We start from the raw sequence: 22,024 nt of genomic DNA on the forward strand, positions 1-22,024 counted from the left end.
GCCACAGTCAAAAAGTAATTAAAATCTTAACAGCTCCAAACTGAAAAGGCAGCAAATGAAGATGCCAGTAGGGCAGATACATCGATACGTTAGGGAAAAACGAGTGAAGTTATAATGGGGCTCTGTGCAGTGATTCAAGGCAAGAATGTGATTATGAGGACAGACACGGCTTAGCCACCTTTCTGAAGCAAGTGTGACACCGAAACTTTCACAGGTTTCTGTAGTACAGCAGTGACCCTTTTTTTTTTGTACAAAAAGGACTGATTGCTTCCTCAAGGCCACAGATTAAGGAAAGGCAGCTAATGAACATCGAACATGCAGTTTTATGTTCTGATCACACTGTTCCATTAAAAAAGCAAAATTGCTTCGTCTACCTTTAAACTACACCTTCTTTTGAAGTGAAATGCAAAGAAAAGACATTTTCAGAGGCAGACCTGCAACAATTGCCAAGACAAGGAAGGAAAGGAATTAAACCCAGTGAATATGCAAGAAACGACTTCTTGACAAGGTTTAAAACTCCAACGTGAAAATTTTACACTGGTTTCCAGCCATTTAAGACTTACTCGAAGAGAGTACAGAAAATGCAAACCATGTGTGCTGAAGTGCTGGGGGTTTGCTCAAGAGCAAGCAGGGATATATTATTGTTTAGACTGATTTATACCGTTTAAGCAGATCCGGTTTCTTTAAGATATTCAGCAAACAGCAGGAATGTTTTTCATGTCAAGTCACTCCAGCAATAACAAATAGCTCACATATTCTGCTATTTAGGAAAAAGAAAATTGGAGAGGGGCCTACAGCAGTGGCAGAAAGCCAGGTGGCTAGATTTGTTACGTCTTTGAGCCTCTTGGCCATACGCATCCACCCTGGGACTAACATTGCGCTGGAAAATTCTGACCCCCCTAAATAACGATGGGGATTGTAGGAACTGGAGCCCAGCCAACGGCAGCGTCTCTTTGATGGGAATGGACCGATGTCAGCACCAAGAGGAAATCCACAACTGCAGCAATCCAGGGGGAAGGGCACGTGCTCCGTTCTCTCCCAAAGCATCCCAACTGGGAGACTATGCAGAACTTAACTCTTTGCATATGAGAAAATTTCAGCTCTGTTTCCACTCGCTGCTTGTATGGGAAATAGCACAGGCCTTGCTTTACTGTTGAGACACAAACTTACTTTTTGTTGCTGTCGTTTAGCTTGGTTTTATAATCTCACCTTTTTAAAGCCTCCAAAACTAACATTTTGACACAGGACCATTTTCTTTTGCCTTTCGAAAAAGGCTGTTTCTTGGCTATGCCAATAATAGCATGGCTACAGTTTCCACTCATGCATGCTTCAGATCACCTCTGATCTGACCTGTACCTTGTGTGTTATTCCAGGTTCGGGCATCTTTCCTTTAAAGCTTTGTCAACATACTCAAATTCTGTTCAATTCCAGGGTTATAAGCATACCTCTCATTTTAAAACAAAATGAATGGACTCTCCCCAAACAAACTTTGGTCTCTTATCAACATAAGGGATATAAGAAGGGTGGAAACCTCGCACCAGAAAGTTAGGGAACTGGCTATCAGTTCGAGGGAGGAACGAATGGAAATTGTTATGGAAACACTAAATGGGCACTTGTGTGTTGACATTGCAAAGCTCAGCCTGCAGCAGGTCATGTCTTAAGTTCAAACCAACTTCTTAAGTTCACCTTAAACTGCTCGCACTTTTGATCCAGATGAAATCTGAATTTGGATATATAGGGATAACAGGATGTGTATGCCTATTATCTTAGGGATAAGGTATATATCTCTATAATCTTACTCCAGAAAAGCTCTAAATTGATTGACAGAAAGAAAGTCGATCCCTCACCATACGTCTGCTTTTCTTCCATAGCCCTCTCCGCTGATCACCTCTGGGCTCATCCAGTACGGTGTGCCAGTGACAGAGCGGATGCCTGTTCCAGACATACAGATTGTCTGCAGCCGTTTGCTGGCCCCAAAGTCCCCAAGCTTCACATTCCCAGCAGAGTCACGGAGAATATTGGCTCCTGGACAAAAGAAAGAAGGGGGGAAAAAAAAAGAAAGAATCGAGACAGATGTTTTCATGCAATCCAGCTGTTGGATCTGCAGCCTACGAAGCTGATATCCAGCCCAGAAATACCCATGCTCATGGTATGGCTTTCAACCCTGTTAAGCCTCAGGTGACCTGCTAAACATCATTTCTTTATTTCAGGCTGTAGACAAGCCAACTGCTAATGGCTGCAAATGGGAAAAACTTCAGGGGAAAAACACAAGGAAGCAAAGGGGGAGGGGAAACGAGAGCTGAGTCAGCACTGTCATTGTTAACACTGCCTGTAAACAGCGCAGACAGCCTATACAGGGCCCCTAGGCCAATGGCTTAGATAGTTCATGGCTGTGTAGAAAAGGATTTTATTTGGATACTACTTTGGTGAATATACCCAGCTGACCAGAAAGCGATGGTTAACAGATGTACCTAATTAAACCACTTTGAACTCCTACAATAAACAAGTCAATCTCCACTTCACTTGGTCAGAGGTCCTGAACATGAAACACAGAGGAAAAAAAAAGCAAACTTAGAGGATAGCTCGTGTGTGGACACAAGCTAAGGCTTAGACACCAAAAACAATTCTTCCTCCAAAGCTGCAATAAGCTCAAGAACCCTTTGTTGCCATTATTTGGTATATACCTAGGTGAACTCCTCCTGCCCCCCAGTAAAATGCATTTGTGCTGTGAGATGGCTTTACCACTCCTCTTCCCCAGTGGGAGAGCTGAATTTGGAATAACAAGTCTGGTGATCCAGCACCCTAGGGACAAATGAACAGTTTGGTCTGGAAGATGGGTACAGACTAGTGAATAATCCATCGGTAGGAAATCATTTGGTAAAGAGCACCACACGAGCAATATACAAGGTGTTATTCAAGAATCAGCACCTCATTTCCCTTTGCCAAGCCTACAGGGGAGGCAATGAAGATTTATAGGCAGGAACAAGAAGATATTTTTCTTACAGCGAGCAATGCTCCCGTCCCTCTAGAGCACAGAAAAATGTGTGTGGTGTCTGCCACATCTGTTGACATTAACTCTTAAGGAGACTGCCTGGCTCCATGAGGTTATATTGGGAAGAGGACAACTAAGGACTGATCACGCAAGTTTCATATGCAAAGTTAGAGAGGTTCCTTGCACGGAGCAGGAAAGACAAGTCACAAGAGCCTGAGGTAAGCAGGATTGTCAAAAGCAGGCATTGAGCTCTGACAGCAAGTGGTATGCTTAACAGCTGAGAAATGGCACTTTGGTCAGAGAGGAAATTAGAGGGGAATCAACAGGGAAATGTACTTGTGTTATGGGGGCAGTGAAAGTCAGGTGGCAACTTAACCTCATTTTACTGGGGTGGAGTTGCAGTTGAGTAGTCCTAAGAATTAGAGGCTTCCAGTCTTCCTTACTACAAACACCAACTGCCACGCTCCCAGGTCCTGTAGAGAGAACAGCCCAACTTCCCTCGCCCAGCCCAGAATATCTCCATCCCTAAGACCTGGACAGGATATAAGACAAAAAGGGATATCTGAGCAAAGCGATAGTAAGAAGCCACAACCAGGATACCGAATATTTAACATTTGGCTTCTTCTCCCCAGAATTCCGTTAGCATGTGCTATATATATAAATCACCAGCTCATCTCACCCTTTATGTCCCTGTGCACAATCATGTTGCTGTGAAGGTACGAGACTCCTTCGAGAATCTGGCGAGTGTATTTCCGGGTTACGTTTTCCGTGAGAGCACCATATGCCTTCAGCTGGTCTTTCACTGACCCCTGCACCAAAAACAAACAGAACAGATTGGCAAAGAAATGACAAACCACAGATCTTGCAGTCTCCATTCAATTCCCAGAGCTGCGACTGTGTTATATACCCAACCAGCACAAGTAATGAGTTCTGGCCTCTTCTAAAGCCCTTTTGTGAAGCTCTCAGAACTTCTTGCCCTATGAAGCCCATTTTGAGAAAAGCAAGGAGCTGGCTTTACAGCAGAAACAGCTTGAGGAGGTTCTTCACGCTTCCTCCATCCTCTCACTGTGTTGATACAACTGTCTGTGGACACAAGCAATAAACTAGTTCAGCAGACAGATCCGGGTCAAAGGTTTCCCTTTTTGCAGGGTCATTTTTAAGCTAATTTGCTGCACTGTATGACTCTGCTAATTCAGTTAGCCCAATTTACAAGTTGGCCCAAGTTCTTTCAAGTACTTTGGCAGAACAAATTTAGACTGAAGGAAAGAATTAGCTTTAGTGATGAATGAACAGAACGTATTTCAACTACAAGACACGTTAGGAAAAAAAAAAACAAAAGAGGTGATTTGGGCATGAATAAAAAGCAAGCAGTCAGTGGCAATGTAACACATTATGAGAAGGGAACATACCTAACAGGACACAACATAGAAATATACAATATTTCAGCTGGAAGGGACCTACAAACATCACCAAGTTCAGCTGCCAGACCACTTTAGGGCTAACCAACAGATAAAGTGTATTATTAGGAGCATTATCCAAATGCCTCTTGAACACTGACAGGCATAAGGGCATCAATCACCTCACTAGAAAGCCTGTTCCAGTGTTTGATGGATTACATAGATGAAGCAAAAGCTTACTATGAATCAACAAAACCACCTCTCTCACTTTGTTCCAGCTCTTACCCCTGGCATGTACTCCATGAATATGGTCAAGGTCTTCTCTGCCCGATCCCGTAGGCAGCCGTAATACTGAACAATACGCTCGTGCTGGAGGTTCTTCAGCAGCTGAATTTCACACTCCAGGGCACTCACTTCCTACGGATGTTGAAGGAGAAAATAAAGTTTTAGCTTCAAGGAATATTCCATCCTCATAAATCCTTCCTTATCACTGTCAGGATGAGACCACTACTACACTGATGCAGTCTAATCCATGGCATTGGCTCAACTAGCTCTTGGGAAAGGCAAACATTCACCAATGCCTCAAGTCAGTCCTTCCTGTGTAGTTGGTAGTAGCAGTGCAGATGTTAGAAATAGAACAGAAGTATCATATATGAGTTTAGTACCAGGAAAAAAAAAAAAAAAACAAAACCAAAAAACATTGTTGCCTTGATTCTGTCACCTAGTTATTCAATAGCTCCAGCTAAGTTGATGGAAAGAATTATTTGCACACAACACAGCAATAGCCTTACTCCTCAGCACTAAGTTGATGGCAGCGAGCTTTAATTTTAATTACGAAAAAGGTCTGAACACATTGCTACAGAATAGCCAGGAATCTTTCTGCAAGAACCCCAATCCATTAGATAGCTAGATTACAGGAGCTAAAAGTTCCCGACTTCTTTTCTCATGTAGTCCTGCTATGGTTCACGTTGATGATTTTACTTGGATCAACCTTAGAAACAGTTTCCTCTTATTTACTTCAAGGAATCTGCAGCTATGCACGTGAAACTAATTCTCTGCTTTATGTCTGCCACAAACAACAGGGTATCGTAGTGCAGAGGCAAAAAGGCTATCCAACAGCTTCAGACTGAATCGGAGATGTTTGTTGTCCAGGAAAAGTATCAGCTTCTTGCTGAATCCAGGGAACAAACAGGCTGAACATCAAAGGCACTGGAGCACGAGGACTTATGGAAAAAGGAACGACGATTTCCCCCAAATTAGTCCTACTTAACTCTCTCCTCCCCTGCTGCTGGAAGCTGCCAGATTTGCTCCTCTCACTTTAGGAGAGGATACAGCTCTCCAAGAGCAGGGACCTGGCTGCTGCAGAGATGCATGGAACCAGAGGAAGGAGCTCAATGGGGCCAACTGATAGTTCAAGGTTTGGAGTTTCAGTGCCTCCAAAATCTGTTCCAGCCTGATCTTCCTTGGCTCAGCTGTACTGTCTGATTTACAGCAGAGACATGGTACAACTTACAACGTACCAAGTTAGGCCTGCTCTTGGCATCAACGTTTCACATAAAGTCAGAATAATTAAATCTTCATGGATCAGTTATTTCAGCTCAGAGTGGATTTGTTTAATATTGGGAAATCAGTTCTTTGTTCAAATAGTAGCAAAAATCTAACAGTCAATCCATCTGCATTCACTGTGATGGAATCATTTGCTATTGTACAGTTTCAAGGTACACCTTCCCATCACCACAATCTCTACTGTGTTGTCACACCATGTTCTTGCTTAATTTACACACCACAGTTCAGTCTATCTTGAGGACAAAGAGAATTCAGCAGTGGAAACAGGCAACTATTAATTTATACGCTCGATATAGGGCCCAGAAAGCCATAAAAGCCCAGAAAATGGGTTTTGCAAGTGTGTGAAGCTTTTTTTTCTTCTCTTAATTAAAAAAAAAAAAAAAAAGTCCTGCTCTTTCTGGGTCTAGTTTCACTCACATCCGTGTCTAACCAGGAACACAGGGCAGTCTAGTATTCCTCAAGTAACCTGGCAACAAACCAAAAAGTTGCGAATAGACAGCCAAAAATGAAGCCAGAAAATGGATTTTAGTTTCAGACTGAAGTTAATAATACGGAAAAGCAATTTTTAAATGACTCCTATTCCTCTCCACATGATTTGAAACCCTAGTACAAACTAAATAATGATACCAGCTTTTGAGGGCAGACAGATATAGGCAAATTACAGGATCTCAAAGTCTGCATGGCAAAGTTTAGTAGCTGCAAAAACAATTACCTTGCTCGTTTCAGGACTCTCTGGGTCAAACTGGACCTGCTTAGCTGCGAGCTCTCTGCCCGTGTCCACATCGTAGCACAAATACACACGGCCAAAGGCACCCTGGCCCAGCAGTTTTCCTCGTCGCCAGTTTATTGGAGCACTCGGAGCTAAAAAAACAGCAGAAAAATTCTCCTTTTTGGCTGTGCTATTTATAGATAATGGTGAGCTTTTCAAAGATCGATTCCCATCATAGCAAGACTGAAGCAGGTATTTTGCAGATGAAGAAACAGACATGAAAGGGACTCTCAGAGCATCAGTTAGTGGCAGAGCTCTGAGCAGAATTCAACCATCCAGACTCCCAGGCCACAGCATCCCATCAAAGGGAAACTGTGCAACATTTCACAAAGATACGCTATAGACAAGTTTTAAATGAGGCTGGTGGAATTTCGTTCTGCCAGCAGGGTGGATTCTACAACACCACGATCTTAAGAGATGGGGCAGCAACTAAACAGGACCTTCCGACCCTTGATATGTATGTACTACACACACCAGATGAAGAAGAGCTGGTTCAGCCTTGCTAAATCAATCCCACCTGTCTAAGAATGACTGCTAAGCTTCTGGGACAATGTGAAGGACACAATTTCTGAGTTCTTTGCCAACTACTCTTTATTTTAGGGTTCCTTCTCCTGCATGAAGGATTTTACTGCAAGGCTATCTCTACAACAGAAGAATTCCCTACTAGAAATGTGTATGGTAGGGAACATAACCTAAGAACAGTGAAGGTATCTTCGTCACCTGCTGAACAATTAAGACTCTAAAAAACACACATGAGAACCAGCTAAAGCAGCAGGAGGTTACGTCAGCAGGGAATTACGAGTTCTCTTTGTTCTGCTGTACTGGCCAGCTCACTGTACAAGTGGCAGCCTCCTGACCCAGAAAGTCCTGAGCCCAGTTTTCCAGATTGCACTTAACACCACAGCACATTACTCAGAGAGCAGTGCTTTAACTCAAACTTTGAGAAAGACGCTACCAGACACATGCAGCGCGATGCTTCCAATTATGCTGCATCTAACAAGAAATTGTAAAAACACAGACAGGAACCAGCCATCTGGACAGTGTGAAAATACAGAAGAGCTCAGAGATTAGCTTTGCCATGTCTAATTTAATCAGATTTACTGCCAGTCGGTGTTTTAGTGTTGCTTGCTCTGCTGGCTTAATGTCTTTATTTTGATCCCTAAATTACTGTATGGGATCGCTGAAGTTCATTACTAATGATTGATGCTCTCTTTCCCCTTTTTTAAAACAATAATAAAACGTTCCCCCAAAAAAAAACAACTCAGGGATGTTATAAATACAGAAGTACATCTTTCTACTAAGGAGCAAGTGAAATAAATAGTCCTTAACTGTAAAATAACTGTAATCCACAAGCCTGAGTATAAATGTTAATGTATCAAGAAAATAAGCTTGTCTGCCTGGTTTAAGAATCCTGTACATCATCTAGATCCAATCAACTTTTATTTTTTTTTAATTTCTTAGCTGAATTTCCAATGCTTTCTAAAGGAAAAGCCATCTCACATGCAAGCCTACATATTTTTACTTAACTACTGAATTTTTTCAAGCCCAGCAAACTCCTAAAATCTTTCTTACACGATCATGTTACTGTGGACTATAATATGGCTTGCTAAACCTTACTACCAAAATAGGAGGCAGTAGAAAACAGCTGGTTATACAGATCTAAAAATGCTTTACAAGCAGCACTTGCCTTCCTGGACTGTTGTTTGACCAAAGATTATCACCAGCTTCTAAACCAGCTCAACTGAGGGGAAAAAAAGGACCTCTCATTGGTGAGACAGCCTGGTGGCAAAACACAGCCACGTGATTATGTGGTTTGGAATGGCTTGTTAAAAATCAAGCTATAGTCTAAACTGGATCTGGAGTTCATCTCTAACAGCCCTGCCTGCTTGTAACCTCAGGAAGCCTTTCTCCAGCATCAAAGTGACCACTTACATTTAGTGGGAATGTTCCTCTCCTGCACAGCGAGGGCATTTTCACTGTCAGCACTCCGCAGGCGCCCCCGGGGGTCCAGGTACTGCAATGCCAGGCCCAGGTTCTCCCCGTTAGTGCTTAGGGAACGACTTGAAGGCACCAAAGTGAAAAGATTCCCTTGGTGACGCCGTATCCGGGGAAACGTCCTCCGACCTGGAGAAAAATGGTAAAATTTCTGAATGACATCCTTACATCTGGGAGGTAACGGCTGGAAGTTAAGCACTGAAGAGAAGGGACTGAAAAAACACGTTGTGTTCTTTTCCCATGAAATACAACCTACTACCAAACAGACAATATGCAAAAATGTAACAGCGCAGGGCTGATGTTGAGTTCAGCACAGCTTTGGATGACTCCCAAGGCAGAGGGGAGAGAACACTTTGTAACGTCCTCGGAGCTGTTGTGCTTCTATCAAGATCTAAACAGAACTTGCCTTCCAAAGCAAAATTTGGTTTACAAGCTACCGCACAAGCTCCAAAGCTTGTTAACAACCACACAGACAGAATGACTTTCTAAATAACGTGCCTGGACTTGCAAATGAAAAACACACACAAGGATTACGAGAATTTGCGCCTCTTATGGAACTTGGAGAAATTAATTTCCTTAAAGCCTGCCTAGCAGAGCTGTGCCTGTGTCCCTGGTATCTTGTTTTAAAATACACAGCACCAAGTTTGCATTGTGAACTAGTGAAGCATGATGAATCCTTCAGGTAGGAATAAATATGTCCAATGCTCAACCTTACCACTCACAGATCAGCCTGGATATATGCAGAAAGGACAAAATAATCAAAGAAATATTGTGTCCCTTTGGAAAGAGACAAGCATCATGTGCAGCATCATGCACAATAGCAGCAACTCGGGCACTAACTGCACGGAGCAGGGTATTCAGAGACTCCTGAAAAGTTTTGCTGGTCCCTGGAGGTTGCCAATGCTTCAGTTTCTTTTTTAAGTCTGGAATGAAGGTGTGAACACCACTCACCATCGTTGTAGTCTTTGTGCTGCATGGAGACGTTGTAGCGCCGAGGGTAGGTTCCGCCTTTCCCGGCTTTGTCATAAATCTGATTCTCGCGGTCTGGAAGTAGATGCCAAGAGAGAAGTGAGGGTCCTTCAGAAAGCACACGTTTTCTAAGGACAGAATTTTCCTGATACAGCAGATTTTTTTGATTTTTTTTTTTTTTTAGGAAGATGTAGGAAATAAATAACTTCAGCACTTTTCAATCAACATATCCCCAGTTCCTCTATTTTTATCATCCCAGCAAACATGGAGGCTAGCCAGCAAACAGCAGAAATGTCTGGATCAAGAACTCTTTATACTGGACGCTGACATACCTGAGAACTCCTGTCTATTATCAGGAAAGCTTTGTGCCCTTGACATCCGTGACTTCCGAAAAGAAGGACTATTAAAGAAAGAAGGCAAGAGTAAGTTTTGCTAGCAGCTGGAGAGAAACCTACAAGGACTTTAAAATACAAGCTAATGTATTTGCACATCGGTAACAGTGATTCTCAAGCTGGTGTCCCTACAATAATTTAATGCTAAAACGAAGTCAGGCTTAGCCCCAGACTGTTTCCCAGCATGGGCAGGCATCCTTTCTGTTCAGTTTGTGTCACTCGTTCAGTGGTTCCCCAGCCCATGGTTTGAAACCTAATGCTTCCTGCAGCTACGTGAAATGGAAGGTTAAATCCAAGGCTGAGAGGAAGAGCAAAACAGGACACCGCTTGTACACTGCTTACGGGGCAGGAGAGAAAGGGGTTCACTGCCCTAAGAGGTTCATCGTGAGTTTTAAGAGTTCCTGTCCTGAAAACTTCTGTTCCCTTTCCTCTCTACCAGCAGCAGATGAGCCCAACCACAGCAACGATACCTTACAGTTCTCCCCAATAAGCAGGACTCCTCAAAGCAAGCCTAAGTGCAGCTTCTTGCTTGGCAGAAGGCCTCTAACACCTCTAAAGAGATTACACAAACTTAATCTTTACCAAAGCCAGGTTACCTACACTTATTTTTATGTTTAAACCAGTGTACAAGGAGAAAAACAGCTTCCCCAGATGATACCCACACCAGCAAAGGACAAGGGGAGAGAAGGACAGGTAAGAAAACACAGAATAAATAAATAAATGTAAATGTGTGCACACAGAGGTTAATTTAACTGCTTCTTTGTGACTCAAACTGTGTGGAAGAAGCAGATGGACACAAAACCCAACCTCAACATAAATGCTTACACTACCTATAGGAACCAGCTCAGAAGAACCTTAGAAACAAGGTGAAGCCTATATGGGAAGCCATGGTTGCTATTCAGGTTAATAGGACCTACAGTTGCCTATTGACACCTCAGGGCATGTGCACCTTTCCTTCTCCCGCAAATCAAAGCCTGATGGGGAAGAAATTAATTTTGTAGCTTCTAGATTCCTTGAATTAAGAAAAGGACTTGTCTTTGTAAAAAAAATACTCTTTCTAGGACGGTCCGTACATAACCTTAAGTGGGGCATTTCAGTTTATGATTTTTAGGTTATTTCGGATTATTGATTTTACATGGGAAGCACTTAAAAATTCTCAGCCTTTTTCACGCACACTTTAGATGTTCAAAGGCAGCACTGATCCTAATACCTGCGGGAGATGGGCACCACCACCAGCAAAGGAAGGGAAGAGAAAGATCTAGACCATCAGACTGTGACTAACTTCACCAAAAGAAGAGCCCCCCCCCATTTACCTGAGGAATTAATAGAGTATCTTGCAGGGCACAGGAATCTGGTGTAATGATATATTTGTGTAACCTTAGAATAGGTTGTTGTTTTTTCTTTTTTCAAATGAACAAGTAGAGCCTTGTCTAAAAGATTTAAATACCCCGCAGCCAGATGTTCTGAGCCCAGGCTCCACGCAGACGGCAGACTTTAGAACTTTGTATTTCTAACACAGAGCTACTGAAGCACCAGGTTGTTGGTGTATGGTTTTGCCAGAAAATAAAACAGCCTTAAGATGCAGTTAATTCTCTCTAAGAAATATATTGGGATATAGGTAGGAAATAAATTCCTAGTTCTCTCCAAGAAAACTTGAGATGGAAAATAGCCTTTTGCAGAAGTACAACTGGTATTTTGATTTGAGCACGTAAGTTCCTACCAGCCTATACCTGTCTGCTGACCTGTCCAAGGACTGACAGCTTCCTGACACCGAGTTCTCAGCACTGCTTAAAGGGTCCAGCATCTGCAACACAAAAGAAGTCACACAGCAACGTCAGTCTGATGACTAAATGAGGCTGCACAAGAGAATCAGAGTCCACTACTGCTCGCCTGGAGGATGTCCAGAGGAAGAGGAGAGTCTAAAGCTATTTGGAGCGTATGTTTTTCCTACAACTCCCACATAAACTGTTAAGCACATACTGAATTTGAGCCACGGCGTTGCTTTGGGTGATGAAGGACTTTGCTGTGACGATTAAAGTAAATCGACCAGCGTGCTGGGTTTGAGCACAAGTAATTTCAGAAACAGTCTCTGCTGGTGCTACTGCATTGCTGTCCCCACCTGCAGGTTGCCCTTTGGCCTTACTTCCTACTTTTTTCAATGGAAACCGCAGTTTCAAATGCAAGAGGGTCCATAGGAAACCTGAGCATACATGTGTAATGCCACCAGAACTGCAGGGTTCATTCGGAGGTGGAGAGACCGTGCCCAATAACCAATGCAACAGCTTCTGGTAGTCCAACAAAGGCACTGAGGTCTGAAGCACGGCTTGAATGAACAAGGCAACACCAGTAGCTGCTAACACAGCTACAACTACTGATTATTCTGGAGTGAAAGAGAGGGCCCAGACAGCAGCAGCAATTCCCTAACTGCTGGGCTTCCTTTTTGTTACCCCGATGTTCATACTCACACACTGTTCATTGGTTTCCGGGATGAATTCGCCTTCGCTGTTGATGCTGGTGTAGGAACCCTGCCGAGCAATGCGCTGCTGCCTCTCTGGAACGTACCCAGGGGGCGGTGAACTTCGGCCTGTGTTCTGGGAACCTGAGCCAGAGAGAAGGACATCTTTGAGACTGATGCTTACTGAAACGAGACAGCATGTGCATGCACACAAAACCCGAATATTCACCTCTAACGTTAGATCTCTCTGATCACAGCAATGCTGGAGTAAGCCTTATAGTCTGGAGTGGGACCAGGAGGTGTGATGTAAAAAAGCAAATTGGTGAGTGAGCTCCTGTGGCTCCATTTAAGCTGCTACAAGAAAATTGCTGGCAAAGCTCCTAAAGGAGCTGTCACCTGTCTCTAACCTCTTCTGCTCAATCCTCTGAGCATAACTTCATTATCCTGGGGAAGGCAGAGGACTTCAGGACTTCCTGGCTTTCTAACAGGGGCACAAACTTCACTACACTGCTAATCACTAGACAAAACTCTGGTCAGAGCAATCGATCTTCTGCCTTGGCTGTAACTTTGCCTCAGTTAGTGTCATCTCCTTTGAGTGAGAACACCATCCCTGCTAGCTATCATCAGCTGATCGTACCGATACGGAGCAATTTAAGTGCTCCATGGGAAGACTGGTAACTTTGTAAATGACCCCAAAATTTGTCCTGCTATGTGAAATTGAAGTTGTACGGTTAGCTTGGGCAAAAACACACAGAGGTCAATTCTGCAATTTTCATTTATGAGACAGGTAAATGGTCAGAGCGTGTATGTTTAGGGGCCAAAAGAAAACAATGAGAAAAACATTTTACTCATCTGTTATGGTACTGCCTAAGGAGTTTCTATTGTGCCTCTCAGAAAAGCTCAGCCCCTGGGATTTGCTTTTTCTTTGCTGATCTCAAAGACGATACTTGAGAAACAGGAAGGAATAAAACCCTTTTCTGCAGTAACCCATCCACCTGCGGCTCCCACCACATTAAGTCGTGAGCTCCAAGAAATGCCATGGTCCAGCCGATCTGCCCAAGGTCACCCATGAAGTCAGAGACAGCGTTTTAAGATCAGCTCTCAAGCTGTGCTCCTCACAACACTGTCTTTAATTAACTGTGTGTACTCAGGTGCTACGAAAGATGGGTGAAGATCAGCAAATCCTCTCCCAAGGAAAATATTTTCTACAGAAATTATTGTAATAAAGAGTGAAGGCAAACATTGGCAGAAGCTAGCCGAAAACCAGCATGTACACCTTTCAGAGGGCTGCGGAGAGGAAAAAAAACCCTCTGCTGGCATGGTTCAGAGCAGGCGGCGGGGAGGTGGACTGCATGCACAAAAATCTGCTGAGCTACTACCTGATTTTCCAAGCAGCTCTGCGGAGCTCACGTGATGGCACGAGCCAACTGCAGCAGGGATAAACAAGCGAGTGTGCTTTGTGGCTGCACCGAGTGAGTCACGGGAGCACACTTTCACTCTTTCCGAGACAATGCCACCACGGCTGGCCGAAGGCAGCCCCAGTCCTGCTGGCAGCAGCCCAGCCGCTATTGTGGACCGGCCACCAGCACTGGGCAGGAAAGGGAAGTCGGCACTAAATCAATGCGTACCAAAGGAAGTGAGTGGAAAAAACACAAGTGCTGCCAGAATGCTTAGCAACTTTTTTTTCTCTTTTTTTTTCTTTTTTTTTTTTTTTTTTTTAAATAAAACTTATCTTGACTTCCTCTGAATTGGTGACAGCGGGCTCGAGGCATGCCTGTTTCAGAAGACAGGAACTACACGGATGGATCTCCTGCAAACACCTTCTGTTCTACTCTGCCTTCGACTTCCATCTCACGACATGTCACGAACAGGGAAGTTTCTGTGCCTGAAATGCTAGCTAACAAGGGTACGCTCTTTTTCCAAAATCAAAGATAGGAAAAGAGGAGGAAGAGGGAGCAGATTTAATGCTAAGCTATTGCCAACTTACTATAAGACCTCCTGAAAAACTGGAATCCTTCTGGACCTCTTAATAAGGTAGCAGCCTGAAACTTTGACATGTTCAGAAAATAAAACTAGTGCCTTTATGATTGATGACAGGCTAATCAGAAAATGTTCATAAGCCAGGATAAGAGGAGAGAGTCTGTGCAATAGGGTTACAGAAGGGGCCCCTTAGTACCGTACCGCTTCCCCATGACAGACACGCGGTACAGTCTGTTAGCTTTGGCATCATGATTTGGATACCTTCGAATGCCAACAAAAGAGAAAGATTTTTAAAAATCAAATATTTTTGGCATCGAATCTGTCTGAAAAAAAAGAAACGTGGTGTTCAGACAAGCATGGATATCACTGCTTGCCTTATAGGACCAAGGAATGCTGCTCTTTTTATGCATGTTAACTTCAAACTAGAATGGATGGGTAAACCCTTTCTGTACCAGTCCCAGACGTACTTCAGCTTATAGCACTTCTTTGTTTTTGTTTGCTACTTCACAAAAGCAAACTGTGTAAAAGGGGATCAGCAGACTCCAGAAAAGATACAGAAGACTTGCTAAATTAGTCTAATTTAGAGAACTGCTGGTCCAGTTCTCAAGTCCTTCTCTACTGAGCTTCCTCTCCCAATTAACTTTGGTCAGAGCAGTGTGAATCTGACTCTGGTTTAGGGCCCCTAGTATGGGACTGTCTGTACTAATTTAATCAGATTTGTTATTTGACACCAGGATTGCTTTGCAAATACTGTTAAACAAAATATGGTTAAGATTACGCCTCAAGTTTACACTTAATGAACCTGAAGCACTCCTCTTCCACAGAGAGAGCTGGTTTAGAACTTGGAAACAGAACAACACTGACATTCCCAGCTCCTAGTGCTGCCCTTGTGATTTGCAGCACCTGTCAGCTGAAGCACTGGGCCTGAAAAGCCCTAAAATAGCTGCTAAAGCAAACACAACTATCCTCTGCTTCTGTTTCCTGCAAATTTCAGCTTTTCTCACTTTTAAAGCAAAAGTCATTTACACAGAACACCATCTCAGGCTGCAGATCCCTATTATCACCTTCACCTTCTTCCTGCTCTTTCACAGCTCACTGAGGTTTCACACAGAGGACACAGATTCTAAACCACGGAGCTTTTTGTTTTGACCCAAAAATCTTTGAAGGAACTTCAGACACTTATTTTTATTTTTTTAATATAAAAATCTTAGCATCTTTGAGCATCTTTCAACAGTACTTTACAGTTATACAGGGGGATATCATGAGAAACTGGGACGACTCAGCCAAACCTACCACAGGTAGAAACCATGCAGATGAAATGCATGCGTGTGGATGTAAATCAATGCACTATGGTACATCATACGTTCTGCAACATGTACACACAGTCAGTGAGTTCCTTCTCTAAAACTCTGCACACTAACTTTTAGAAGTTATGAGAATTGATAGTACTTGGCAACGTACACGTTTAGATTATTTGCATTACTGGAGTCTTACGTGGACCTTCTCACTGAGTATGTATTCACTAAGCTAACAAACACAAAGGAAATGAGACAAAGTTACATATTACATTGAATTTTTAAAATTATTTTCTGTGCAGCTGTGCCACTCACCTACCGTATTTGCCTGTGCTCTACCCATAGGTAATTAGGAGAGTGGAAAGTAAGGGAACTCTGTATGTAGGGCAGCGGTTAGATACGCCGTGGCAATTCCTGTGATACTCATAAAATGCTTGATTACAGGACCAAGCACCAATTCCAAAACTCAACATAAAAAAAAATAAAAAAAAATAAAAAATCAAATCTAGATTTCATGAAGTGAAATTGCCAATCTAAATAAAAAAGCTTAATGGACTCACGTAAGCTTTCCAAACTTCTAACCTCAATGAATCTGGCTTTAACACATCCCTTTTAGCAGCTCCTCAGCTGTTCAACAACTTAGTAAGGAACTTTGAAACATTCTATTATAAACATATTAAGAGCTTTTGAAAATGAACAGCCTTGTCCTAGAATAACCTTTCAATTTCTCATGGCTTTCATAAACACTATACCATAAATCCTAGTGCCCAAAAGGTAATTTTCACAAAATAAAGACAAGCAGAAGTGGCAAAAATACTCACTGACAGACAGATGCCTACTTCTGGGTTCTGGCTGCTGATAGGGTGTGTTCACATCCCCCACAGATTGGGAGGTTTTAATCCTGACTTGTTTGGGCAGTCCAGAATGGGGTGAAGAACTTGTCTGTTGGGTAAAATGAAAGTGAAATAGAACAAAATGAGACTGAGGAGCTCAAGCAATCTGGCCACAGTTTCAAAAACATTACGTTTAGTAGCAAGAAAGTAGCTGAAAACCAGCCCTACAGCCTGCTGTCTTATTACTTCAAAGAACACAAACAATAAAGGCAGCAAAAGAGGAAGCTTTGCAATTATTCTGTAGAACAGGAGTCAAACAACTAGAGCATGCTTCCCTCCAGCCTCAAATCACACACAGGATTTACCGGTCTCAGTGTTTGTCTTCCTTTAGCAGCTACCTGTGAAGCTAACAGGAAAGGGGCTCAGATCACCCTCTGATATCAGACCACGGAAGAAGCTGCAGTTTTGCCAGCCACTTTGGCCAGCAGCAGTAAATTATGAATCTTGCACTCTTTCAGAAAGCTAGCAACTTGATTCCCCACATTTTTTAAGAGAGCTGACTGATCAGCCTAGGCAAAAATAAATCCTAGACTTTGAAAGCACAAAGACTTGGGAGATTACAAGATGAATGCTGCCTGCGTTGCTTTCACTCATCCTTCCCTGCACTTACATGGATGTAATCGAATTAAAGATCCTTTTTCCACAGTGCCTTCCTTTCATTCAAAGCAGAAAGAGCAGTGAAAGGAGACGTGCCACAGGACTTCTCCTGCATTTGCTGAGGAAGACAGAAGGGGTAACTCGAGTATGCTTTGTAGAAAGAGAAACCACAGGGTGGTTTTGCAATTCACTACAGTAAGAAGCTGCCCAGGAAATTTGTCGTCCTCCTTGTGCGACAGTTACGCAGAGCTCTCTCAGAGAAACTGCAAGGCTTAAATGCTGAAACCAGACTCTTTAACGTGCTCACTTGTGGAGCTCCAGGGAGTAAACCCCTCTGCACACTCCCTGAGGACTGCACAGGTAACGTGGGCTCTTACCATGGAACTGAGCTTTGCTGTGAATACTGATCCTGGGCACCAGTTGTGTGAGGATGCTGCAGTAGGGTCCAAATATTTGAAATACTGTGGATTGGCAACCTCCCCCGAGCAAATGAGATGTTATACATGACCAAGCAGGTGCTCAAGACCAGGGGATTTTTGATTTCAATTGTGCTAAAGTACCTAGTTTTACAAGAGGATAGGATATGCCCTCTCTCTCATCTGTTACAGAATTGAATGCTTCTGAAGCACTTATTTTACTCAGACAAACTGAACCAAAGAGACCCCAAGGAAATGAATCCTCTCTTTTGAATTTTACTTGAATAGGACTGACAAACAAGGTGTGAGGCTGTAGAATCAAAAAAGTAAAACCATCAAACAGCTGGTCATTTAAAAAGGAAAATCCTTTGCACCAAGCAAGGAGGGAGCCTGGTTTAAACTGCAGAAACTCCGTCATGAATACATTCATGGGAGCTGAATAACAGATGCAAAGGTCACACCAGTTATGTGGACAGTCTCCCTTTAGTACTCTAGGTGTTCAACTTAACCAGTTCTTCCCATTAGTTTCTGAAGAGAAAGAAAGGATGACAGGAGCGAGTTTCTTGCTATAAGAAAGAGCACAAGTGAGCCACAGTAAGAGGCATAAGGAAATTAATAAAAACAAAGACAGGCTCACAGTACTAGTCACTGGAAAGTTGTTTTATACACATATTAGTGCCAAAGTCACGGCATTACCTTTCCATCCCCAGAAAAAGAGCACAACTAAAACAAAATCTGCATCCTGTACTTCAGGAAAAATAATGCTTCCCGCTCCCTCAGTGGGATGAGATCATGCAGCCAAGAAACCTCCTTCAGGCTCGTGGGCTTTTGCTTTATCACATGTAGGGCTCTCCTGTCAGGCAACTCAAGAGATGAAGAGGAAGTCAGAGGAGAGGGGGGAAACAGTGGCACTTACTGAAGACTTTGCTGTTTGTTTCTGCTTTGAGCAAAAGAGGAAAAAACAGCTAATAAAAGGACACCACCACAGTACTGGCTACTGGCTGGTGTAGGGATGAGACTTACTGAGTGTTTACTGTAGGAAGGTCTTGGGGGCTTACGTAAAGTTTAGATAGTATCATATAACATCTGGTTTGTAGCCTCAAGACACTGGAATTAAGAGGGCTGTAAAAGACGATTGTTTTACTGGATAATACCAAAAGTAGAGGCCACCTTTCCCAGACCATTTCCTGACCACACAGAACAAAGTCTGACTACACTAGGTCAGACCAAAGGCCTTCTTGCCAAGCATTGTCTTCAGAGCGGCCAGTAACAAATGCTTAGGGACAGGCCATAGGACAAAGAACATCATCGTTCCCCCAGTACCCTTCCAGCTTTTGGCACGTTTGAGAAGCTGCTGTTAATACACCTGATGGTGTTTATTTGTCTATTAGCATAGATCATCAATTTCAAAAATAGTACAAAGTGTATTTAATTCCCCTGACAGCTCTAAGAATTAGAGGAGTGATTATTCCAAGAGCTGGAGCTCACAGCCTGCAGAACTTGCACAAGGATGAACATTCAAGATTGACAAGCTACGATCAACAGAGATTTCAAGACAGTGTAGCTTTTTGTGTCATGCTGTTCAAGAAAATTTAGTAATTTGCAAATCAGATATCTAAGCTACCAGGGGTCTTTGGCTTTAAAAGCTGGATAACTTTTATTCTAAAAATAAAAGAAAAAAAATCACCAAAAATAATCACCCCAAAAGCACTGGTTTAACAGCCTGAGTGAACAGAGTTCACGTGCAGACCAGCAGTATAAGAAACTTGGGACATTTTATGCCCTCCTCAGTTCGTATTTCAATTCACTGCCTAAAATAGGCATATTTGGGAATTTGACTTACTTCTTATGTTACAGTCTTTTCTGATGAAAAGTGCAAACTGCTCTGATAGTCACTGACTGCCACAGCCCCTTATGATGGACAGTGAACCGAGACAGTCAAATTCATCTTAGGTGTGTATTATCAGCTAAAAGCAACTCAGTTCCTACACAGCAAGACTGGATTCAAAGCAGTTAAGCCACAGAACTGGAAAAGCATCAGGTATATCCTGAGGCGTTCCATCCAGAAAAAAAAATTGCTAATAGCTTGTCTTCAAGAACAACTTGTGCTTTCTTAAAGACAAGATAATTACGTGCAGTTTTGACACTGTGCTACTAATTGAAACTTAAAAAAGCTCTCTATGAATCAAACTCATCAAGAGTTTTCTGCATACAGTCATTGGGTACTCCACATAAAACATCCTTCATAATTACAGCTTGAAAACCTCTTTTCAATAGTTTAGTCCCTAAACACCTGCTGCAGCCAGAAAAAAAAGAAAAAGGGAAAAAAAAAAAGAACAACAAAACAAACTCCCCCATAGGTAAAGCCAAAACAAAGAGAATAAACATATTCATGTGTGTCTCTGAAGCAGAAAAATCTTACTAATTCCTATTATGCTTGGATAAAATCACCATTACGACTACATTTTGCTGCAGTCACAGAAGTTGTTACGTACATGGTTTCTGTCCGGAGACAGCAGTAATATTCTAAGGCTTTTCACATTAGAGCTTCGGTCTAAGAGATCTACTGCTTTATCCAGGTCATCTTGGTTTTTCAGAGGAATCGATAGCTGCAAAATACAGAACATAAAAAAAATCATTAGAACGAACAGAAAAAAGAGTCTACTTCTGCAACAGGAATTTAAACAAGACGTAAAAAATAAAAGTAAGATCAGAATATAGAATAGGATTCTGATTGCTCAATTATGCCACAAGTTTTCATCACAATATTGTCTTACTGTCCTTTTATACAGAGCTTTCCTTCCATACCATCAGAAAAGTGGTTGACCTCATGCAAATTTCCCTAAGGCAACATCCACAAAATACTAATTGCTACCTGAATTCATTGCTTGCTAAGAACAAGTCAGAGACAGGCTGACTCCCTGATGAGAACATTGTCTCTGAATATTTATGAATCCAGACCTAACAATCAAACAAAAACTAGGTTTCAGCTAAGAGATGAACACAGGGAAGATTTACGCTCTGAAAGAGGGAATCAAATAAGATTTTAAAAACTTGCTGGTAAAACCCCATTAAATTACCCTCAGACACCTTCTATTCCACAGCCAATTCACATCTAGATACGTGGATGTTATTAACACGGAAGAAATACTTTCATTTTGTTTGACTTCTACTGGTGAATGGGGTTTTACATCTCTTTCATAGGAATGCAGTCTCTAACAACACAAAGGCAACACTACAACAACAAAACAAACAAACAACAAAAAAAAAACAGGAAAAGACAGGAGAAAGCCAAAAAATACTTAAATTGTTAACACAGACTACCCAGTTCCTCAGAGACAAGTGCATACTCCCCAGGTCACTTTCTTTTATCAACTATAGTGCCCATAATCCCTCACAACCACTCGATAGCATTCCCCGTACCCTCACTCATGTTGTTTGCCTGCGAGCTGAGCAATGTGCAGAAGGGTCACAGCCAGCAAGAAGTAAATGTGTTACAAATGCCTGGATGGCAAACTAGACACTTCTAAATCTGTTCCTGGACAGCTAAAGAAATGATGTGGGGACTGCCTGTAGTCTGCAGACTGCGTATCTACTGGCCTGTGATAGTTGGTTTCAATAGCCAAAATACTTCAATTAACTTGTTTTTACTTCCCCAAGAAAGTCTCCCAAATAACACCAGTAGGAAGAAGCAAGATGATGATGTCTACAATACAGACATCAGTGTCATGTTCTGTCTGTATCAGCACATCTTCCTCTGGAGCAGAGAGATTCAATCATGGGTCCATATTAGAGGGAAAAATTGAAAACTAAATTTAAAGGCACACAATTTGGGATGGAAAAAGGAGGCATCATCTAGAGAGATTGTTGCATTTTTTTTGGACACTGATAAGAATGCTCTGTACCTCATTGTTCATGTAGTGGAGGTCCAGGGGCTGGCCAAAGGCTGTTTTCACTTTCTGTTGCACATCTTCATAGCGCACAGGACGGACAAATGGGATAATTCTGGAAAAACAACAAGAAAATTACTTATTGAATTCAGACATATACCTGATAATGCAATCAAATTAGATGGTTGAATCATTAAAAAACAGAAACAAAACACAAATGTTTTACTTTCATCCTCAAATCGGTAATTACCTTTTTAAGCTTGAATTAATATTATTTATTTTAGCAAGGAATTGTTAATCTCTGGTGCATTTGCAAATTGGTTCACCAAAATGCAAAATGCAACCTCAGAATTATTCAGCTGAAGACTTCAAATAGAATGCCCTTGCTCCTGGATAGAAAAGTATCCTTTACTGAATA

At 42.3% G+C, this 22,024-nt stretch overlaps 1 protein-coding gene across 2 annotated transcripts in view; it reads right to left on the bottom strand.

The window, feature by feature from the left end:
• Positions 1-22,024, bottom strand: part of MAP3K3 (mitogen-activated protein kinase kinase kinase 3) — a 42,545-nt gene that overhangs the window by 5,204 nt on the left and 15,317 nt on the right. The window contains exons 5-16 of one of the 2 annotated variants that reach the window (XM_084301373.1): positions 21,622-21,721; positions 20,212-20,325; positions 16,632-16,752; positions 12,546-12,679; positions 11,823-11,884; positions 10,021-10,088; positions 9,671-9,763; positions 8,657-8,848; positions 6,668-6,816; positions 4,675-4,806; positions 3,672-3,801; positions 1,848-2,025 (exon numbers count right to left, since the gene is read on the bottom strand). In XM_084301373.1, the coding sequence (XP_084157499.1) occupies positions 1,848-2,025; positions 3,672-3,801; positions 4,675-4,806; positions 6,668-6,816; positions 8,657-8,848; positions 9,671-9,763; positions 10,021-10,088; positions 11,823-11,884; positions 12,546-12,679; positions 16,632-16,752; positions 20,212-20,325; positions 21,622-21,721 (1,473 nt within the window). Of the gene's footprint in view, positions 1-1,847; positions 2,026-3,671; positions 3,802-4,674; positions 4,807-6,667; positions 6,817-8,656; positions 8,849-9,670; positions 9,764-10,020; positions 10,089-11,810; positions 11,885-12,545; positions 12,680-16,631; positions 16,753-20,211; positions 20,326-21,621; positions 21,722-22,024 lie in introns of both variants that reach the window. The other variant, XM_084301372.1, reaches the window with a different exon arrangement.

Source organism: Netta rufina, assembly GCF_964035555.1.
Source record: "Netta rufina genome assembly, chromosome: 24".
NCBI classification, from domain to species: Eukaryota; Metazoa; Chordata; class Aves; order Anseriformes; family Anatidae; genus Netta; species Netta rufina.